Source organism: Stigmatopora nigra, chromosome 1 (assembly GCF_051989575.1).
Source record: "Stigmatopora nigra isolate UIUO_SnigA chromosome 1, RoL_Snig_1.1, whole genome shotgun sequence".
Classification (NCBI taxonomy): Eukaryota; Metazoa; Chordata; class Actinopteri; order Syngnathiformes; family Syngnathidae; genus Stigmatopora; species Stigmatopora nigra.
In genome coordinates this window covers 7,534,546-7,555,000 of record NC_135508.1, presented here as the reverse complement: position 1 = coordinate 7,555,000, position 20,455 = coordinate 7,534,546, and the positions used below count along the sequence as shown (strand labels likewise).

The 20,455-nt window shown below is 38.8% G+C and overlaps 3 protein-coding genes and 1 non-coding gene across 6 annotated transcripts in view; 2 read left to right on the top strand and 2 right to left on the bottom strand.

The window, feature by feature from the left end:
• LOC144205838 (cilia- and flagella-associated protein 47-like) overlaps positions 1-9,974 on the bottom strand; it is a 26,413-nt gene extending 16,439 nt beyond the window's left edge. The window contains exons 1-26 of the mRNA XM_077730463.1: positions 9,735-9,974; positions 9,371-9,528; positions 9,162-9,277; positions 8,691-8,829; positions 8,422-8,506; positions 8,201-8,341; positions 7,949-8,118; positions 6,996-7,105; positions 6,504-6,733; positions 5,991-6,201; positions 5,502-5,730; positions 5,241-5,393; positions 4,982-5,141; positions 4,320-4,416; positions 4,005-4,221; positions 3,678-3,922; positions 3,456-3,586; positions 3,129-3,251; positions 2,928-3,059; positions 2,784-2,861; positions 2,406-2,553; positions 2,217-2,296; positions 1,971-2,151; positions 1,819-1,904; positions 823-1,039; positions 535-739 (exon numbers count right to left, since the gene is read on the bottom strand). Of these exons, the coding sequence (XP_077586589.1) occupies positions 535-739; positions 823-1,039; positions 1,819-1,904; positions 1,971-2,151; positions 2,217-2,296; positions 2,406-2,553; positions 2,784-2,861; positions 2,928-3,059; positions 3,129-3,251; positions 3,456-3,586; positions 3,678-3,922; positions 4,005-4,221; positions 4,320-4,416; positions 4,982-5,141; positions 5,241-5,393; positions 5,502-5,730; positions 5,991-6,201; positions 6,504-6,733; positions 6,996-7,105; positions 7,949-8,118; positions 8,201-8,341; positions 8,422-8,506; positions 8,691-8,829; positions 9,162-9,277; positions 9,371-9,528; positions 9,735-9,878 (3,986 nt within the window). The 5' untranslated portion in view covers positions 9,879-9,974. The remainder of the gene's footprint in view (positions 1-534; positions 740-822; positions 1,040-1,818; positions 1,905-1,970; positions 2,152-2,216; positions 2,297-2,405; positions 2,554-2,783; positions 2,862-2,927; positions 3,060-3,128; positions 3,252-3,455; positions 3,587-3,677; positions 3,923-4,004; positions 4,222-4,319; positions 4,417-4,981; positions 5,142-5,240; positions 5,394-5,501; positions 5,731-5,990; positions 6,202-6,503; positions 6,734-6,995; positions 7,106-7,948; positions 8,119-8,200; positions 8,342-8,421; positions 8,507-8,690; positions 8,830-9,161; positions 9,278-9,370; positions 9,529-9,734) is intronic.
• A 611-nt stretch (positions 9,975-10,585) lies between these two features.
• nufip1 (nuclear FMR1 interacting protein 1) lies at positions 10,586-14,825 on the bottom strand. The gene is made up of 10 exons (XM_077732549.1): positions 14,478-14,825; positions 13,784-13,854; positions 13,226-13,330; positions 13,100-13,162; positions 12,951-13,027; positions 12,781-12,873; positions 12,387-12,565; positions 12,182-12,313; positions 11,843-12,096; positions 10,586-11,402 (listed from the first exon to the last, which is right to left on the bottom strand). Exons 1-10 carry the CDS (start codon positions 14,695-14,697, stop codon positions 10,734-10,736), a joined length of 1,863 nt encoding a protein of 620 aa, XP_077588675.1. The 5' UTR covers positions 14,698-14,825; the 3' UTR covers positions 10,586-10,733.
• A 372-nt stretch (positions 14,826-15,197) lies between these two features.
• nop58 (NOP58 ribonucleoprotein homolog (yeast)) lies at positions 15,198-20,078 on the top strand. Of its 3 annotated transcripts, none has more exons than XM_077729841.1 (14): positions 15,198-15,374; positions 16,180-16,256; positions 16,563-16,615; positions 16,859-16,983; positions 17,073-17,209; positions 17,409-17,473; positions 17,756-18,036; positions 18,200-18,326; positions 18,515-18,678; positions 18,764-18,898; positions 19,191-19,252; positions 19,324-19,469; positions 19,560-19,660; positions 19,748-20,078. In XM_077729841.1, exons 1-14 carry the CDS (start codon positions 15,330-15,332, stop codon positions 19,790-19,792), a joined length of 1,563 nt encoding a protein of 520 aa, XP_077585967.1. In that variant the 5' UTR covers positions 15,198-15,329; the 3' UTR covers positions 19,793-20,078. The 3 variants fall into 3 exon arrangements, with proteins under 3 accessions (XP_077585967.1, XP_077585959.1, XP_077585976.1); XM_077729833.1 differs by having other exon boundaries at positions 19,557-19,660; XM_077729850.1 differs by lacking the exon at positions 15,198-15,374 and adding an exon at positions 15,502-15,565 and having other exon boundaries at positions 19,557-19,660.
• Positions 18,360-18,442, top strand: LOC144207645 (small nucleolar RNA SNORD11B). The gene has a single exon (XR_013328745.1). It is a non-coding gene; the product is annotated as a small nucleolar RNA SNORD11B (small nucleolar RNA).
• Positions 20,079-20,455: the final 377 nt, after the last annotated feature.

Below are 20,455 nucleotides of genomic sequence, written 5' to 3'. Positions count from 1 at the left end.
TGTCCATTTGTAACTCTACACAGCTGGTAAATAACCACAACCATAAAAACATAGCAACCACTAAATGTAATATATTTTCGCAATGGCAGGACAAGCTTCTAAATAGATGAGGTCGGGTGCAAATGTGAGTCATCACAATGATAAATTTAATTGTACAGACAAAATGTGTTCTTGTTAAATGCAAAAACACAATAAATAAATAAATAGACCTCTGTTTAAATGCCACGGTCTTGTTATTTATAAACTAAGAGCAAGGTTGATCATTTAAAAAATGTTTTACTATCAATGCAACTTGCACAACTCAGTGGATAAATTTATTTTATTTGGGAATCAAATTTACTGAAATAATGTAATTGTAAACACATAACAATACAAATTTATTAACAGTTTGAAGCCAATTCCAATTTAACCTCTGTTCGAATGTTGTTGGTTTTTTTCTAAATACAATTTTTGAATCCTTGTGCAACAAAGTTTTTCACTTTCCCTCCCAAATGATTTATTTAAGAATCCATTACTAACTGTTCATAAACAAACCTTGCATATCCTGAGGCAAACAATGTCAGTTTGGCGGTTATGCTGCTTTCCAAGGGCACTGGGGTTAGAAACATTTGTGGGGGGTTGAAAGTTATCTTGGGGAGCTGGTGGACAACAGTGATGGGAAGCTTTTTGTACAGCTGCCTCATATTGCTCCCTAGTTTGTTTTCCAAATAAAGAGGAATGGAAATATGCGTCTCTTTGTCTACCAGCAAGAAAAAAAACATACAGATGAATGAGTAGAGAATGTCTTTTAGAGATGAATGTGTGCTTCCTGTCATTTCTCACATGTTCCGAATGCCTCTGGCGTAACGCTGATTGCCAAGCAGATGGACTGACCAGGGCCCAAACAACCTGATGATGGTGTCACAGACAAATGAAGCTCATCCTCTTTCTTACCCTCTGGCAGTGTTTTAGCACTTGGCTCAAAAGACCAGTGCACAGTCTTTCCTCTGATGTTGTGCCAACAGACGTTCTCTTCATGTGCTGCTTTAAGCTCCATTGTCTGACATAGGAAATACAGAATCATATCAAATTTTTTTGCCTATATACCCATAAAGTCCACTTGACAGTACTCTTAGCATGAAGGTGTCAGCACAACGACTTGGCAATATTCATGGTCATTTTTACATAGGATGAACACCACAAGACCAATGTTCCCTCTAAGCTGCGCGCGTGCGCAATTGCGCATTTCTCTCGTCTTCTCTGCGCAGCAGCAATCATATGGCGCGCAGTAAATAAAATCCAAACTTTTGTTTTTACACTTCACTCCATGATGGCGCCGTTTACAAGGCAGCCAGTGGCAGTAGCTCTGTAGCACTCTTATGATTCTTGTGTTTTACACCATGTTTTACATGAAAAATTAGAGGGAACATTGATATGGACCTGCTTATGGCAGGTGTGATACTTAGCGAGCAATGATGATGTCACTCACACTGGTACGTAGTGCGCTCAGGGAGGTTGTCTTTCTACCAATACCAACGAAAAATTAGAGGGAACATTGCACAAGACTCCAAGTAAATTTAGATTGTCTGCAAAAATGTGTTGTTTTGTGTTCAAATAAACATTGCATAAAGCATTCTAACACTCCATAGTGCCATGATTTTTAATTCAAAAGTTCACTATATTCATTAGATAGAATATACTGAGCTGCTGTTAATGCTACAGATTCAGTATTATTTTTCTACAATTAAGCATGTTTGATTGCCCCAAGTCATCTGAATAATATCTGGAAATCTAAAGGATATTCCTTAAGAGCAGTGAAAATTATTAGGAAAAATTTACCTTTGTGTAGCATTGAGAAGGTTGTGCAGAAGACTCCACATTGAACTGTAAACTTGGTGGGATCATTTCCAGTGGGCAACAGAGCACTATTTTAGGAAAAGCAAAGCATTAGGCATGTGGTGACATTCCCTTTATCCTATGTGAGAACCCACCTGTGGCTTGTATGTGTGGCTGTTGCATTGTCATGGTAATAGACCAGGGAATCACTTTGAGAACACATTTGCTACTAGATGAAAAGAAGGGAGAGATCGACGAGGGGGAGGATGGTAGAGAAGCAATAGGCCATCTCATTCCATTAACCAACAACACCGGGTAAAAGTCATATTCACCTGACTGCAGAAAGACATTTAGATTAAGATGTGACCTACTGTATACGATACGTTTCCAGAGATTCTTACCTCAGTAGGACAGAATACAAGAGAACATTTGACTTTCTGGTTCCCTTGGGCTTCAACAACCCTCACAACTGAATGATTTCCTTAGTGCAAAAATAAAATATATTTTCAAAGTCATTATGAACACTGATAAAAAGTTGAGTCGAAAACAAATGAATGATTCAGTGTGAAATCATTTACACATGGACATACTTGCAGCAGACTGAGGAAGCCGCAGAGCGAAATCTGGATATTGAGACAGGTCGAAAGTGAGCCGAGCTGCAGCTGGTGAGTGGTTAATTACAGTGAAGGGTACGACTCTCTCAGAACCAATATGGACGCCATAGAAATGGAAGAGGGACTAGGGAAAAGGTAGTGAGTCATCTCAGGGACATTCTATTTATTCCATAACATTAAATTTGGTAGCATGCTGGCTTGCTATGGTCATGGCAGAACCTAACCAATTTATTGATGATAATAGTTTTTTTTTTTTTTAATGTTTAATGATATATACCTCATTACCCTTGAGAGAACACTGATGTAGCATTTCATCACCAAGCCACCAAATGATATTTAAATCACGGCACTTACCATGCTGATGTCGACATTGGGAGGCTCCACTGAGCCACCCAATCGAACTTCAATGGGCTTCATGTTTTTGAAAGCTATCTGTAATAAATGAACCAATTTACATAGACAAAATAATCACTTTGTCTCATTTGCTTTCAACTTTACCGCAACTTTAGTGTCAAATTTGATGACACAGTCCGGATTGAAGTTAATCATGAGAACAGCCTTCCCCCAACTCGGCACCACTCCCTCACATGGGGTCACCACCATACATGGCAATGGGCACACATCAAGTACCTAGAGCAGTTCAATTATTGTATGCTGTGAATGGTAGCCATCAGAAAACAATTATGACGGGGTGCTTACTCGATAGAAGGCATGGTTGTGGCCATTATTGTGTAAGGTTATAACCCTGACAGATGGCATATTGAGAGGTACAGACTCAAACATCAGCCGGTTCTCTGCGAGTCGGATGCAAGTTGATCCAATCTAAGGTGATTAAAACAACAAGATAGAGCCAGGTCAACACGTTTGTCTTAAATCTCGGCATACTAGTCATGGATGGCCATCTTTAATATTTGTACTTCATTTGTAGTAACATTATGTATGTGCAAAATGATTTGCGCTGGCAAAAGAAAGAATTGGCATTATTTTTCCCCCCACAGAGCAAAGGAAGATTACAGTTTACGATACCTTAGCCTGACAGTGAAGACGTTTTGTGTTGCCATCAATGACACATAGATCAAAGTCTCCTTCTTGAGGGGACGAGAACGCCGCATGCCAGACCACCTCACAATCAAGTTCGCTGTATGGCTCTACTATACCTGGTGGATAGAAAGCTTATGGTTAGTATCAGTAGTAATGGACGGATTAGTCAGTTTAGTCTCCTCCAAAGGCCCAGGACAGTGTTAAAACCTGCGGCTGGTCGAATAGAGAAGAGGATGCCACTCTCTGGAACTATGGGGCGCCAAGTGAATTCTGCTGGCTGATTTCGTGGGTTCCGAAGGGTAACTGAGGTTCGGTAGCCAGACGAGGCAAGAAAGTTTGCATTTGGAGAGAGTATCAGCAGGGAGGTGGACAATTCCAGGTAATTACGGACAACCATGGCCTTGACCAAAATCTGTCCAGGATGTTGCTGATTCACTGTGTAAGATATTGGTCTAGAGAGCAAAGAATATATTTTAACAAGACATGTGTGGTTAAAAGTAATGTAATAGATTCTATGAGAGTTCTTCTTCCAACCTATAAAAGTGACCCAGCTTGTTGCTTTGAAATGTCAGGGTTACCGCACTGTGTGAAACCGGTGGCAATACGTGAGACAGAGGACATGAGCCTTCCAGCTCAGGGCAGTCCACTTCGAATTGGACCCTCACAAACATTGGTAGTGGGTTGGTCAGCTCTACCTTCTGCTCACACACCGAATGTAAACACACTTCTCCAAAGTCCACAAATGCTGGGTCTGATGGAAGAAAGAGCATCAGTGTTTTAATCAGGAAAATAATAATGCCATGTATTTAAAAAAAAAATAATTATACATGGATGTAGTGGAAAACTGACCAATGATAACCTGGTAAAGCTCCTGTGGTGTTAAATTCTTCTCACAGTCTGTTACTTCCTGGCTTGTTGCTGGGAATGCATGCGAGTCCACTGAAACCTAGATGAGTATAATTATAACTATAATGATAATAACAAAGGCGATAATAGTTTTAAAATAAAAATAAACACAAATAGTCAAGTTTAAATGCAGGCAAGCACAATTCGCAGTATTAAGTTACTTGGAAAATACTAGAAACTTTCATAGTTGCATATTAGCACAGACTGTTCCTGAATAGTGTCAATGTGATTCTTATTCAACGAAAAATGAAAATCATCGCAACATTGTACGAGATCAAATTCATCATGTTCGCATGCGTAGCCATAATGATTATTTGGACAAATATGGAAATCATGTTATAGTACTTGACTGCAAACTCCACGTTGAATTAAATGCATGATGATTGCATTGTAGTATACAATACACTAAAGGTTAAGTTTGAAAAGTTCTGGTTCGTATCCTAGCTGACTTCAAACTTTCGAACTTGGTTCCTAGTTAGCCGCAGAGCACAAAGACAATCAAACAAGTTCTTTCACAATGTCTCTTAGCAGGATATGAATTTACTGCCTGCACCAAAATCAGGTGAATGTACTACATGGTGATTATTGTCTAGCATGCAACTGACCTTCTTGGTGCTGGTAGTCCTTTCCTTGTACTGGCCACAGGAAGTATAGTTCTGATGGCTACTTGACCTCTGATTGACAGTCGCGTCACGGTAGAGAAGTTTCGGTGGTTTGAGGCCTTGACCAGATATAATCCCAAATTTGTCTCCTTGTTCTTCCAGTCTAGAAACCAAACATTATAGATATTCCTTTAAATCATTCATTCCTATGTTGACGCCGACCTTTCAGTCAGGAATATGATACATATATATTTTTTTTTACTTTGTCTTGATCTTTTCCAAGCGTGTTTGTCTGAGTTGCTTGAGGAACTCAGTGTAACGCTGTTTATGTAATTGTCTTTTCTCTGTCTCTTCCAAAGTGAGACTGTAATCAGGATCTAAATAGGTGTAACGTTGTACTCCTGTAAAGATGGTCCTGAATAAAAGGAACAAAAGAGAAGAGAATGGAATATAGAGAATGCAATAGGAGAGCAATTGTCATCTTTTCTGGTATCAGTCTATTGTATTTTCTATTGAACCTTACCTGAATTGTCTTAGTGGTGAGGACGGTCTGACACTGGTGGCTCGGTCATTCGGCAAAGCCAGAAACTCCTCACCACCTGGACTTTGGTCAGTCTTCCGATGATGCATATGGAATGTTGTCTTACGAGCACTGACAATGGCAGCACGCACCATTCCATAGCAGGAAGCTAATTCCTTTGATTGAACATTTGGACGTAAACCAGTGGCATTGCTGATTATTGGGGTAATACCTTAAAAACAAAAGCATGTATGTCATCAAATGGAATCTTCTATGTTTAATGTCTATGCATTCCCAATGTCCAGAAGAAAATGGAAGTTTGGGCAAATCTTCATCTATTGGTGGTCCCTAAAGTTTCAGCTCTTGGACACCAATTTAACAATTGCAGAGCTCGAACTTAGCCAGGTTGGTCATTGGCTGTGCTGAATGCTCTGATTCACATTTTTAAAAATAACTAATTACTCTGGCCAGTTGCAAAGTTTGTAATATTACCAGGATTTAATTTAGGAGGAGGAGGAGTCATCTCAATGTTGCAGATAGCTGATAATTGTAGTGAGATGGTGTAGAAGCTGCCAAGCTTTAGCTGGGCTTCATCATCAGGGTTGCTTTTCGCCTTCTTCATAGCAACATAACCCAAAACATCAAGTTTCTGGCACATATGAAATTCACCCTGCTGCCTTGCATTGAAAAACAATGTGATGTCCTGAGGAAGCAACACAAAACATAATAACATAAGGCTCCAGCACCCCTGCCACTTTAGTGAGGATAAGTGGCCTAGATAATGAATGACTACATAAATGGTCGAAATATCATATCATCATATATTTACTTATATTACAAAAAATATTAGTTCAATGTATTCTGACAAAGTGAAGTGGAAGGCACAATGATTCAATGCTTGTTTACTATATGGTAGTACTAAAAATAATAATAAAAATAAATAATAAAAACATTCTTATATATATGATAGGGAAAACTCATGTATACAGTGAGTACTAATCTTACCTGACAACCTCCAGGAGAAATAGTGCCAGTGGATGGTTGAGCGCCAAAATGCGCCAATTTACGGAAGCGGAAGTGGATAGGAAGATGCGAACAGAAATTCTGCAGCACGCAAAGGTGTTCACCTCTCTGGCCCACCGCACAGGTAGAAAAGTCAAATGTATTTGAGGGGCTAGGAATTAGAACCACTGGCAACCCAGTGCCTGTCACTGCCAACTCTACAGTGCTGTTACCTGGCAAGACAAAGTACTTAATGAGATTTGTACTCATCTCAACACGTTTTCAATGAATAATAATGTGGCGCAGACTGAGATTAAAAAATTGTGAAACATACCAAACTACAAATTAAAATGAGCATTTTTACAGACCAGTATGCAGATACGGGATGTTCGAAGCAACATTTTTTGTCAAATTTGCTCATGTACTAACAAAGATATGGATTTTATGTAGATGCAATTATTTTTAGACAGGAAAGGTGTGTTGTTTTTGGAGTACCATTTCGATGCATGAAGCCATGTTTGCTTCTAACTGAGTCCAGATGCAGAAACAGACAGTAGTCCTGCCGACTGGGCTCACATACTGGGCGCGCAGGCTTGACATGTAATCTGTATGGAAAGGAATGCAGAAATATGTTGTTAGTACCAATACAGATGTGGTTCGAAATAAAATTTTCATTTGTTTCATACCCATGCTCACAACTCAAAACACACATACGTAATCACCTTTTCTCATTTGAAATTCATGAAAATGGTTTTAATTTGTTCCAGCCTGTCCCCAAAGTAATTAGAAAATTTAAAAAACAGAACTCTATAATGCATATTTTGTGCATATTTTTTAATCAGAAAAATACCATAATCATGGATGAATAAAAAGTTAGGAATGAATATTTTACACATTTTCCCAATTCAATTTAGTTGTCTTTCTGGTGTGAACACAATCTATTATGAGGCAGTATTGTAGAGATCATATATGCACAGCATCTGTCACATATTCTCAGTAAATTAGTGTTTAGTCAGTCATTGCACAGGATGGATAATATGTTTGTGAGGTACATGTTACACAGAGCTGCACCAATGTTTGTATTCAAATATGTATTCATAAAGCATTATTGCAGAGAAAAAATGATGCAACTGGTAACATATCTAAAAAAAATTTGTTTGGAAATCAAAGCAAAAAGAATCTCAACGGTGTCTTGAATCTGTAAAACAAATCTTTCAGTGTATAGGGTTCGTATGCAATGGAAAAAGACAATGAGTCTTCCCATTATTTTACATTGGTTTTACATTCTCATTTAACCCAACCACAGCCCTTTTATTGCCTGTGGAGTCATTCTTCTCTCAAAACACTGCTATCTTGTTGCTGTTACTTTACATTAATAGCTGAAAGACGACCGAAAGATTTACAACTTATTTATGACTTTCATACTATTCTTACAAAGACACATTTACCTATGGAAAATAGGGCTGAAGCGTACTGTCACAGTAGTTTTCTTATACGCTCCCAGTCTACCTTGGTTAGGAATACACTCCACAACAGGACATGGGCAGCGGGGCGTAGGGTTACACCGTTCCATATCGGACACCAATGCAAAATCTGTGCTCTTGTCAAGATTTGCTCCCTGCAGCGTATCAATATCACCATGTTAATCTCTTTATTTCTGCTTCTTGTATGAACTGCCTTTTACTGAGGACATCACTTACACTTTCGGTCCCAGCAGCTAAATCGTGAAGCAAGCACACCCAGTCACATGTTTGGGGCCCGTTATTTGCAACAACCACACGCTCCACCCGGGACGTTCCATAGTAGACGGGTCCGAAACTCAGACAGGACAAATGGTTACCCTTTAGAAAGTAATCACAAGCGTATTATCATGGGTATAGTGCATAAACATTGAGTTGTTGGTAATAATTAGATGTACTACCTGTTTATCTAAGATTTCAAGCTGTTGTTCAACCACATCGGCTTTGATATTGAGAACCACAATGGAATTATTCTGAAGCCGGATCCTGGTGACATAGATATTCCATGCAAAAAGTTGGCTTTGTATAGTAACATGGTTTAGCTACACCAAATAGGTGATGTTTTTTCCTTACTTCTTTTGGTAATCAAATGGAAAAACTACAAAACCTGTTAGGCCCAACTTTTTTTTGCATGTAGATTTGACTTTGAATGTGATATGCACTAACTTACAAGGCTTTTTCGTCAATTTTTCTGGGTTTGTCAGCATGTAGCTCAACTTTTAGCCTCCTCGTAGCACCAGCCGCGACGACCCCACTGTTAGGTGAAAGTCGGATCAAAGAGTCTTCACAGTTCAGCACCTTGAACAAACCTGGCACAAAATGAAAAAATAAAAAATAAACAAGTGAACATTTAATCAAACCTAAGCAACCCTTAAAGCAGGGGTGGTCAAACCGTTCCTCTAGGGCCGCTGTGGGTGCAGATTTTTGTTCCCATCAATCCAACAAAGATAATTTATCCAATGAGGTTTATGCTGAACCAAGAAGCACCTGACTGCAATCCATTGATTGCACTTCTAAAATATCAGATAGGTGGAAAGGTTTCTCTTACCGGTTGGAACAAAAACCTGCATCACTGCGTCCCATTTTGGAATAGTTTGAGAGATAAAAAAAATGCATGAAAATGGCAAAGATGTTGAATTACCTGATGCTGTTCCACGATTGGTGATGGGAACAAATCTAGTAATGATTTGTCCACTGGCAGGAAGAAAGCCAAACTCTAATTTTGAGTCCATGGATAAAGAGCAAATCCGGGGAGAACTACATGAACACATTCATACAATCAATTGTTAAGAAATACACAGTCATTACCTGACCTGGAAGGTGACAAAAAAATGAATAATTTGTTCTTACATATGGACTGGGACCTCAATTTTTTCTGTAGCATCAATATGAACATAAATGTAGTCTGCAACTTTCTCCTCTTTCTCAGGGATAAACTCCAGTACGCCACTCACAGACAAACCAGGAGCCACATTTTTAGCAACTCTGGGTGCTGAGAACTTAAATACCTGCATGAAAACACAAATCCAACCACATATGCAGTATAAAGTATGCAAACCCTTAGTCTTTTTGCAGATATTAATAGTAAAATATGCTCTGATCTTTATTCAAGCAAACTATTAAATCTGACATTCAATCATTACTTTTATTGGTATTTTGTTGGAGACAAGTGTGGTTTGGCAACATAAAAAAATAAAATCAAAATACACTTTACCTTTAACTTTGGGCTTTCGAAAAATATTTCCCTGGTGATTTTGCCAACATTAATGGCTGTGACGACAGTATTGTAGACCTTGCCAAGTTGGACGTCTTTAAATTCGACGAACGGTGGGTCGACTTGAATGTAACTAGTTGCCATTTTGAAGTTTGTTGGCACTTAAGTCGGCAAAAAGTGAACAAAAAGTCATCCAAATTTCTCATCAGTGTTGTTACAAATATCGTTTTCAAGTTTCTGTCCGGCTCATGCGTTGCTTTGGTGATATGACGTAAATCAATAGCCACACGTGGCACAAATAGTTGTATACGCAGAAGTACGTACAATACGTGACATATGCGTTTAAAGGGGGAGTTAAATGTCTTCTGACTTGTCTAATAAAATAGAAAACTTGGAGGTAAGTATATTTCCCCAAAAAAGCCATTAATCGAGACTCTCAATATGCTAGTGGCACATCGTCGTAATCTGCTGTTACCCTGACCGAGCTGAGACGCTGAGTGTGTTACCATGGCAACGTCTTAATTCATTGACGGGTATAAAACAAACTTGAATTTTCTATTCCTTTCTTAGCAAATGTAGGATGACTTGATCCCTCTTGTCAGAAGAATAACTGTATAGTAGGATACTATAAGGGAATAAAACTGTACTTTGTTTTACTTGTACCAAAATTTCAACAATTTGTACTGAGGTAATTATATTGTACTTTTTTAACAATGAATGTAGAGTGTGTGTTTTGCAGTTTATCTTAAATACTTACCATACCTGGTCTCACGTTTACTGCGTGTAAAACTTATACTACTCACCACACTTCACCTTTGGCAACAATAACTCACCTTGTATGTAAAACTCAATTCTGTACATTTAAACTATATTTATTCAAAATGAATAACACTGAAAACGATTTGACATTTGTTGCTAGGGAAAAAAATCATTGGCAAATTGACATTTTCATTATTACCAACAAATATAGCACAGGCATTTTCAAACCTACAGCATAAATCAACTTGTCATTTCCCATATTTCTTCATCATTATAATTAATGGGTAATGTACTTTCATTAAGTGCCATTGAACCATGGTTGTTTTGGTCACTGGTCACAATTTCTTCCTTTTCTTCTGCAACCTGCTGTGCATTTGCTAATTGCGCATTCTTGAACTTCTGGTCGTTATAGAGCAAAGTATCATCACCTTGGAAACCAATTTGGTCACCTGGTGATCCACACTTAGCTCGTTGACATGGCAAACCCACTTTGTCACATTCTGGATGAGTTTCAATGTTTTGGGAAATAAAAACAGTGTTTTTATTTGATTCCTCTGAGCCTACCTGTTCATCTGGAATCATAGAGACATTTTGAACAACAAAGCAAGATTGATCACCGTGTATGCCATCTGGGCGATCCTTTGTCAAGTAGTTCTCAAAAGCGTTCTTAGACAGAATGTCAGCTGGACTTTTCTCCATATTTTCCTCGATGTGTATTGTTGGACTAGTGGTCGTTCTGTTTGTAGAATCTGAAAAAGTCCTACTCTCCTTCTTAACTGCCTCTTCTGAACTGGCTTGCTTGTTTTGAAGTTGTGGCTTGCTTGCAAGGCCAAAAAAGTTGTTGCACACCACGTATCGAACACACTGGAGGAGTACATTTCTTTCGTGCCTGATATCCGGGGCAAGTAGCTAAACAAAACAAAGCAAAAACAGATAATCAGCATTTTGTTTAAACAGGAAAATACAAAACCATTTCAATGGTATTATCTTTATGGCAATCTTTGTACGTGCACACTGGCATTCTCTCACATCCCAATTTATGCATTAGAATTAAAGCTAAAAATAAAATTGGTGTTGCTATTGTAAATCTAGCTTTGAAATAAATTGATGACGAAAAAATGTCTCTAAAAATGTAATCTACCGGATTAAAAAAATTGGTCTGTACATTTTAAACGGTTTAATGAGGCATTGGTGTGCCATAGGTCCACTGAGAATTGTTAGTTTATATTGAATGTATCTGGAAAGTGACACTGCTGTCATTGTGCACCAACTACTTCCTCTTCAAAGTCGAAATGGAAGTTTGTGTCTGGATTTATATCATATTAGATGATCTATAATCAAATCCTCACCATTTCAAGGAGAGTGGGCCGTCGCGTCTGCAGAATAGCACTGTATCGACCACGACCTCGACCCCGCCCTCGCCATCCTCCTCTTCCTCTTCCTCTTTGCCTATTTGATGTGTCCAAGCCTGACCAAGGCCCTGGCAATTTAGAAGCTTGCACATCCTCTTGATAGGTATTAAAATTCCTTAAGGATTCATTATTTTCCTCAAGCAAGTCCTTGTTTTCTTGAAGAACTACTTTGGCTGTTTGGATTGGAGTGCCTAAAAACAGAACAAACTGTTAAAAACCATTTCAATGAATATGAAAATTTGACCAAGGAATCATAATAGTATTCATTTTTCTTACTCTGTACATCCTCATCATTTTCACTATCGCTCATGGAATCATAGTTGGCTAAAAGAGACCCCAGAGCGCTGGTCATCTGTTTGGGGGCCACGACAAGGCCAGTAGTGGTCCTGGGCTCTGCATCGTCAGACTCTGACAAGACGGCATAGGGAGAAAAAGGGGGATTAGGCACAGAATTAGTTTGAAAATTTGTGCATGGACTCACCATTATCACTTTTGGCCAACACTCCCAGTGGATCGCCTTTCTGACTGGGCGGGGCGATGGGTGGTGGGCTCTCATTTACCATGCAAGTTTGTGATTGAGGCGGATCATATTGGTTTTGGAAGCTCCTACCACCTCTCCAACGCCCCCTGCCACGTCCACGTCCTCTGCCTCTCATTCGTCTTTACATTAGAACAGAAAAGAATGATAAAATCCTCTTTGACATTGAAACATTAGTTTTCATTTATAACCAGGCCAAGCAGATGAGTCATTTCATATTAAAAAATGTTAGTTTAAGAATCTCTAATTTCAATCTTAAATCTACTGAGGCTTTCTCAGACCATCAATAATGTTACAGTATACAGCAAGTGGTTAAAATGTTGCTTAAGTCAACTACCCAAATTGAGCTGTCTCCAGAACTGCGCCAGTTTTCTCGCGTTCCTCCATCAGTTTTCTTTTTTTCTCAACATTTTGCAGTGTTGGAAAATTCCTGGGAAGAAGAATTAAAAGCTCCGATCACAGACTCCCAACTAATAATCTCTATCCATCATTTTGCAATTTACTGACTTTCGCCTCTCTTCTCTCCATTTTGAAATCTCTTCTTCTGTGTCCAACTTAATGCTCTTTCTTCCAGGTGCATGGGTCTGCAAAACAGCAGTTTATTTTTAGCAAAAGGGCAAAACAGGACAGCATAAATAGTTAGAGCTTTGTCTTACATTTCTCCAATGAAAGGCCACTATTTTTTCATGAGCTGTGAAGCTGCACTCTCGGACAGAACACTGTAGGAGGAGAATCGGTATTAGTGAGGCAGTCAAATGTTTATGCACTGTAAAATAAATTACCTTGACATGTTGAGAAAGATGCGTCTCATACTTTTCTAGGTCTTTGAATCCCCGGTCACAAGTGTCACAAAAATGTGAAAAATCAGGTTCTTTTCTTTTCTTATTCTGAAAGAAAACACGTTTTTTTTATATTGCACAAATTGGGTGTTTTTGGTGAATATTTTAAGGATTTTATAAGGCACATTAGGCATCTATAAAAAAAATGTTGCAATGGCCTAACGTTACAATTTGAGATAGACAAGAAAATAATTTGTTACTCCAGAATTTCATGAGTAGAGCTTCTTTATATATCATGTTTTTAATGAAAAGTTATTAATCATTTAAATGTTTCCAAACATGGTGCTGTGAACACTGAAAAGTGCAATTAACAATAATCAAGGGTTCCTAGTAAAAATTAGTTTTAATAGATTTATGTGAACATTTTTATTTCACATTTGGAAATTGAAAGAGGTAGAAAATATTTTCTTCATTAAGGGGGCCCAAAACTGTAATGTGAAGCTGCGGTAAAAACAAAATTAAAAAAAATATATAAATTATATGTAATTTGGTCACACTTACCTTTTTGTCATAATTGCCTGCTGGTCCAGAATTTTTCCACCATTGTTGTTTGGGTTGATAAGATTCAGCTCCTAAACCAATTTACAGTGTTAGTCAGCGGTGGGCTATTATTCCACAAAGTGAGTCCTAATCTTTGTTACGACCACTGAGATTTTGGCTGAAACAAGAAGGATTTGACTACAATTGAACTCTTTACATTTGTAAGACACTGGATTGATGGAAAGGTGTCATATCGATTGGTTGGACTAAAAACCTGCACCTGCATTAGGGTCGTGTGGGGTGCTGGAGCCTATCTCAGCTGACTTCAGGCCAGAGGCAGGGGAAAATCAGTGGCCAGCCAATCACAGCCCACACGGCCCCCGTGTAGGTTGATATTACTAACAAATGGCTATGGCAACCACTTATGCTAGGTGGTCAGTCTCCGTCCACCCTGCGATTGGCTGGCAAATGGCCCCGCCTACTGCCCGATGTTGTCTAGGATAGGCTCCAGCACCCCCGTGAACCTTGTGAAGAGAAGCAGTTCGAAAAAATGAACTTATGTACGCTTGCGATTTACCTATGGAAATTTAAAGGAAGATCTCACATTTTAGGGGGTGATTTGATTAGTCAAATGACTGTTGTGCAAAAAAACATTCAAGTAGTGACTTTTCTTTAACTTGTTTTTATACTTTGATTTACGAATGATGAAACTCACCAGATGGCTGGGAAACAGGTCCTGTCGCCGGTTGGTGAGTTAAGTTGGCATGGCCGCTGGAGGCCCATCTGTGATCGAAACGTGTTTCTGTTTGGCCCCAATTCCACATGCTGGAGTGGAAGTTGCTTCTTGGGGCCGACGTCTGAGGCCATGACAGCTGGATAGAGTTCGTAGGGGGATGATCAAAGTTAGGCGAGGGATATGAGCCCGGTATATCCATATTGGACACCGAATCTCGAGTTGACAGAAAATGGTTTAAATAAGAACATAAACCATCGTCGGCGGCACATGTGCTTATTTTGCCGAGTCTTCTTCGCTTGACAGAAATGCGGTGTTCGCTATCGCCATCTATTGGTAGGGGGTCTGCTCATTTACAAGCGTACGTACATATAAAATAATTAAATTCAGTGGGAGTGAGTTTGAAATCATAATAATAAAAATAAACGTTCTCTGTTTTTTTTCTTACAATTTATATCAGTTTGAGTAAAACAAATAATCTCGGATGTAAATATGATTGAAAAATGAAACACATATCATCTTCTGTATTCAAGATGTAATTTTGACTACCTTTCTATCCATATTTTTCCTGTAATTGTGTATTTTATACGATTATGTAAATAACAACAGCGCCAGGGCTGAATGGCGAGACATCATGCAGTTCCATTTCTGTCCTGTAGATGATAGTATGTCATACAAATTGCCCCCGTACGCCTATTTTTCAATCCAAAGAAGAAGAAGGAACGCGTGGCGTGCATTTGTCCAGTGAAGATCGCTGCTGCTGTTGGAGAGCATCGCCTACAGAATCAAGACCTAAAATTCGAAGAAAAGTGGTGACCCAGACCTGTGGTCAAAATGCTCGTCTTATTTGAGACGGCTGCAGGCTATGCCGTTTTTAAAGTAGGTCACCGAACCCTTTTTTACTTCTACTTCTACTTATTGAGCATGTGGCAACGTGGGTTAGCTTACACGAGCCATTTCAGTAGTTACAGAATGGGGTCCCGCTTTAATATTGTATCCTAATAAGTTGCGTATTTTGATCTGCGTAAAATTATGCCGGGGAGACGGCTGCAGGCTATGCCGTTTTTAAAGTACGTTACCGAACGCTTTTTTACTTCTACTTCTTAAGCATTGTGGTGGCAACGTGGGTTAGCTTAACACGAGCCACTTTAGTAGTTACAGAATGGGATCTCGCTTTGATATTGCATCCTAAATTACATATTTTGATCTGCATACGATTATGGCGGGTCTGTGAAACAACATTGGAGATTGATACTGCAATCCGTCTTTAGTCCCGTATGTGATTTTTCTCAAATTTCCAACGCGCTGTCGTTAGGCCGTGCAACCACGTGGGTGAACGCATGTGGCCTAACTTCACCTGACTATCACATTTAAACATTTTCTAGGGGGATGACGTCGATTAAACTTTCTCCTCCGTAATTCGTAGAGTGACCAAAATTCAATTATATTCTAGAATTCGATCCTCAAACACTGATTTTTTTCTTTGAGAGTTAATTTGTTCTTAAAATTGTTACGACATAATCATAATGAAATTTTTTGTATTCTACATATGTATACACTTGAGCCTTTTTATTTCTTATATTTTTCTAAGGTTGGCTAATTGAATGCAATTTTCCGTTATAGTAGTCTATTTCATTTGAAGTTTGAGTGATGGCAGCTAATTTTTGATATCTCTGTTTTATAGGTTCTTGATGAATCCAAACTGAAGAAGGTGGACAGTTTGCACAAGGAGTTTGAGACTCCCGAAAAGGCAAATAAAATGTAAGTAACGTTGCTGTCTGACAAAACTGAAATAGTCGTAGTGCTTTACAATGTTATTGAGCCAATTAAAAAATATTCTATGACAAACCGGCAAACAGAAATGTCAGCAAACAATGGTATATTATTCATTGAAACAGTCGTTTTTCTCTCAATGCCCATGTTTCTTAGCTTAAGAGTTTAAATTGTTCTATTACCATGCACATAACTCAAGATACTACTGCAGTACAGCAGCTAATCATGTTTTTACCATGTCATATATTTTCTGGATAGTATTAAAAGTTTTAACATTCAGTCATTGTTTTGCAGTGTGAAACTTAAGCATTTTGAGAAGTTCCAGGACACCACCGATGCCTTGGCAGGTAATTGGCTCCACCCTATTATAAAAAGCCATATCATGTCACATTTGGGTCTGTGATGCATTTCCATTATTTCTGAGTTCCTAGTGAAGTAAATCTTAGTTCGTCACTACCACTGAGACCACAAACTGCACCTTTATAGCAATTGAACTGAATAAAGAGTGTTGGCACCATGAGCAATTGCGTATTTTTATGTACCTTGTACATCTTTTCACTGATGTAATTTTGATCGCCTTCTCTACCCAGCTGCCACCGCCCTTGTTGAGGGTAAAATTGGCAAAAGTTTGAAGAAAGTGCTGAAGAATGTGGTCGCTAAGGAGGCGCATGAGCAGTTAGCCATCAGTGATGCAAAATTGGGTGGTGTCATCAAAGTAAGCGACTTAACCATTTTATGGAAGTTATAGTGGAAGGTATGGCGTAAATGGAGGATGGTTGGTAATCGGAATATTAAAATTTTCAGGAAAAGATGGACCTGAGTTGCGTCTACAGCCCTGCGGTTGCGGAACTCATGAGGTGCATCAGGAGCCAGATGGAAGGTCTCATCTCGGGACTTCCACCCAAAGAGATGAGTGCCATGTCCCTAGGATTGGCTCACAGGTGGGCATATATACAAATTTGCTGTTGACTTTTGATCCGCTGTCTATGATTATTCATTGCTGTCTGAAACTCATGTAGATTATTAATCAGCATTCGTCACTACCACTGAGACAGCAACTTCCCTTCGGGAGAGTTGATTGCTAGGTTTTGATTCGCACTAAAATGTCACCATTTTTTTCCCTCCCCAATGTTTTTCCAGTCTTTCTCGTTACAAGCTGAAGTTCAGCCCGGATAAAGTCGACACCATGATTGTCCAGGCAATATGTAAGTATTGTTTACCAAGTTGAGTCCAATTCTTACCGTGTAGCACAGTTTTGTGTACAGATAACAGATTTTGCCTGTTGGTTACATTGTACTATAGAGACCTAAGAACTTGTATAGTAATCCAAACCGGGGTAAAGGGAATTATTGTATTTTTTTTTTTAGTTCCTTAAAGTTTTAACGGTTTCTGGTACAAATTATGAAAAATGTTGCCATCTTAGAATTATTCACTTAATTGTATATGTGGATAATAATAATAATGTTTTTTTTTTTTATTCTCCACAGCTCTGTTGGATGACCTTGACAAAGAGCTGAATAATTACATCATGCGCTGTAGGGAGTGGTACGGTTGGCACTTTCCCGAACTTGGGAAGATTGTCACCGATCACGTGGCCTACTGTAAGACAGTGTGCAAAATTGGCGACCGCACCAACGTAGCCACCACTGACCTATCAGAATTGCTGCCGGAGGATATTGAGGCAGAGGTCAAGCTGGCAGCTGAGATCTCAATGGGAACTGAAGTGTCTGAGCAAGACATTAGCAACATCAATCACCTCTGTGAACAGGTATAAATCCATAGCAGTATTTGGTTGGCTGCGATTAAAATGGCTTTACCGAAACGATAATGTGGGTTTTCAGTCACTACCTCATCTGAATGGTCACGTGACTCAGCCTTGATATTGACCAGGAATTCCTTTTTTCCTAAAAGAAAATGTCCTCTTTGTGCAGGTGATTGAGATTACAGATTACCGCTCTCAGCTTTATGACTACCTGAAGAACCGAATGATGGCAATTGCTCCCAATCTGACAGTGATGGTGGGCGAGTTAGTCGGTGCTCGTCTTGTCTCGCATGCTGGTAATTCATATCATATTTAAGTTTTATGGGGAAATTGAGCGTTGATGATCATGACCTAATGTCATTTTACTGAACATTTCTGATGCTTTTCAGTCACTACCTCATCTGAGCTCTGAATGTGGTCTGATGAGAGTAGTTATACCCCAGAACCAGACAAGTTGTTTATTTCCTCTTTGTGCGTCCCACAGGTTCCTTGTTGAATCTGGCAAAGCACCCAGCCTCCACAGTCCAGATCCTCGGAGCGGAAAAGGCACTGTTCCGGGCTCTCAAAACACGCAAGGACACACCTAAGTACGGTCTGATCTACCATGCATCTCTTGTGGGCCAGACATCTGCCAAGAACAAGGGCAAGGTACATTCAGGAAGGAACCGACCCATACAGCCTTTAACGGTGGCATGGTTAAAACTGTTTAGTTATTTTCATGTAATTTGTCCAGATCTCCAGAATGCTGGCGGCCAAGACATCCCTTGCCGTCCGCTACGATGCCCTTGGGGAGGACACCAACGCAGAAATGGGAGCTGAGAACCGGGCCAAGCTGGAGGCCAGGTTACGATACATTGAGGAAAAAGGAGTAAGCACTCATTATTAAATATATTATTTGCTGTTGCTGCTATTACACTCTTCAATTATCCACATTTGTCAATATGTCTTAATTTTAAAGGCAATGGCTTCAGTCTCTCAAACGATAGCATTATTTGTTTGCTATAAGCTTGTATGTTATATTGCAGTGGATAACTCAAGCCACAAAAAAAACTTTTCTATCTGTCCAATGTTGTAAAGAATCTGATTTGAAGTTCACTGTTATACTTCTATGCAGTTCCCGAAGATGTAATGGTCTAAATGGTCTGTGTTATTTCCCCCAGATTCGAAGAATCAGTGGAACAGGAAAAGCATTGGCCAAGGCAGACAAATACACGCACAAAGGGTAAGTCAACATCGACAACACATCTTATTCTCTAAATATCTATATGACCAATGCAAACCTCTTTTCCACAGTGAAGTGAAAATATATGACCCATCTGGTGATTCTACAATCCCCTCCACTTCAAAGAAGAGGAAGTTAGAAGAGATGCAACAGCAGGAAGAAACACCTTCAAAATCTGCAAAGAAAGCCAAAAAGATTAAGACGGAACCTGTATCAGGTAGGTCAAATAAATGCAAAATATAATGTGATTGACTTTTTTTTCTCATCAGTATTCATTTTAAATATAATCTTTATTTCCATTCAGCAGAAGTAGCTGAGACGTCCACAGAATCAGCCCAGAAGAAGAAGAAAAAGAAAAGCATTGGTGGAAAGCCAAAAGAGGAAGAAGAGGCAGAAGTGGCAGAGCAGGTAAAACATGTAGTCATTATTACTATTAAATGATGATAATCATATTAAATGTGAATTTTTAGTAATTGTAATTCTTAATCCCTGTAGCCATCAGAAAAGAAAAAGAAGAAAAAAATCAAGGAAGAAGTCTGAACACCACACCGTATATATAGATTTTTTTGTTTTTTTTTATTACAGGATTTTCCTTTTATGCAAAAGCTGTTTTTAACGCCTGATAATCTCTGTAACCATTGTCTCCATTCATTATAAGTATCTGAAATGCCTCAGATGTTTGTATAGACTGAAAAAGTTCAATGTGAATGTTAAACTCCATTGATTTAGGCTTTTCCTGTGTATTTGAACTTCTGTATCAAAATCATTTTCATAGCAGACATCCCAAATCTGAAGACTGCAATCTCAATAAATATTGCAGAAAGACTGTCTTCTCATGGTTTTCTTTTAAATCAACACTTCATGCAAACATATCCCATTGCAATTGCAGTGCTGAAATATTTTGCTACAGGTATGGTTTTCATGTTGATATTATATTTCAGGAATCATTTTGCAGCCTCAAAGGCTTCTAAGAAATATTTTCCATGCTTTTGACAAATTCCAAATATGTTCACCAACAATTTTTCAGGTTTTAATTTCTAAATGAATTTTTAAAAAATCCAATTTAATGGCAAATGTTACTGCTAGTCACAAGCAATTTGATTATAGTTGAATGTATAGTGTCGAATGTACTATATTGCATGGTATAATTCTATTTAAAGTAAGGGGCAGAAAAAAATATTTGGCATATTCAATCATAAAATT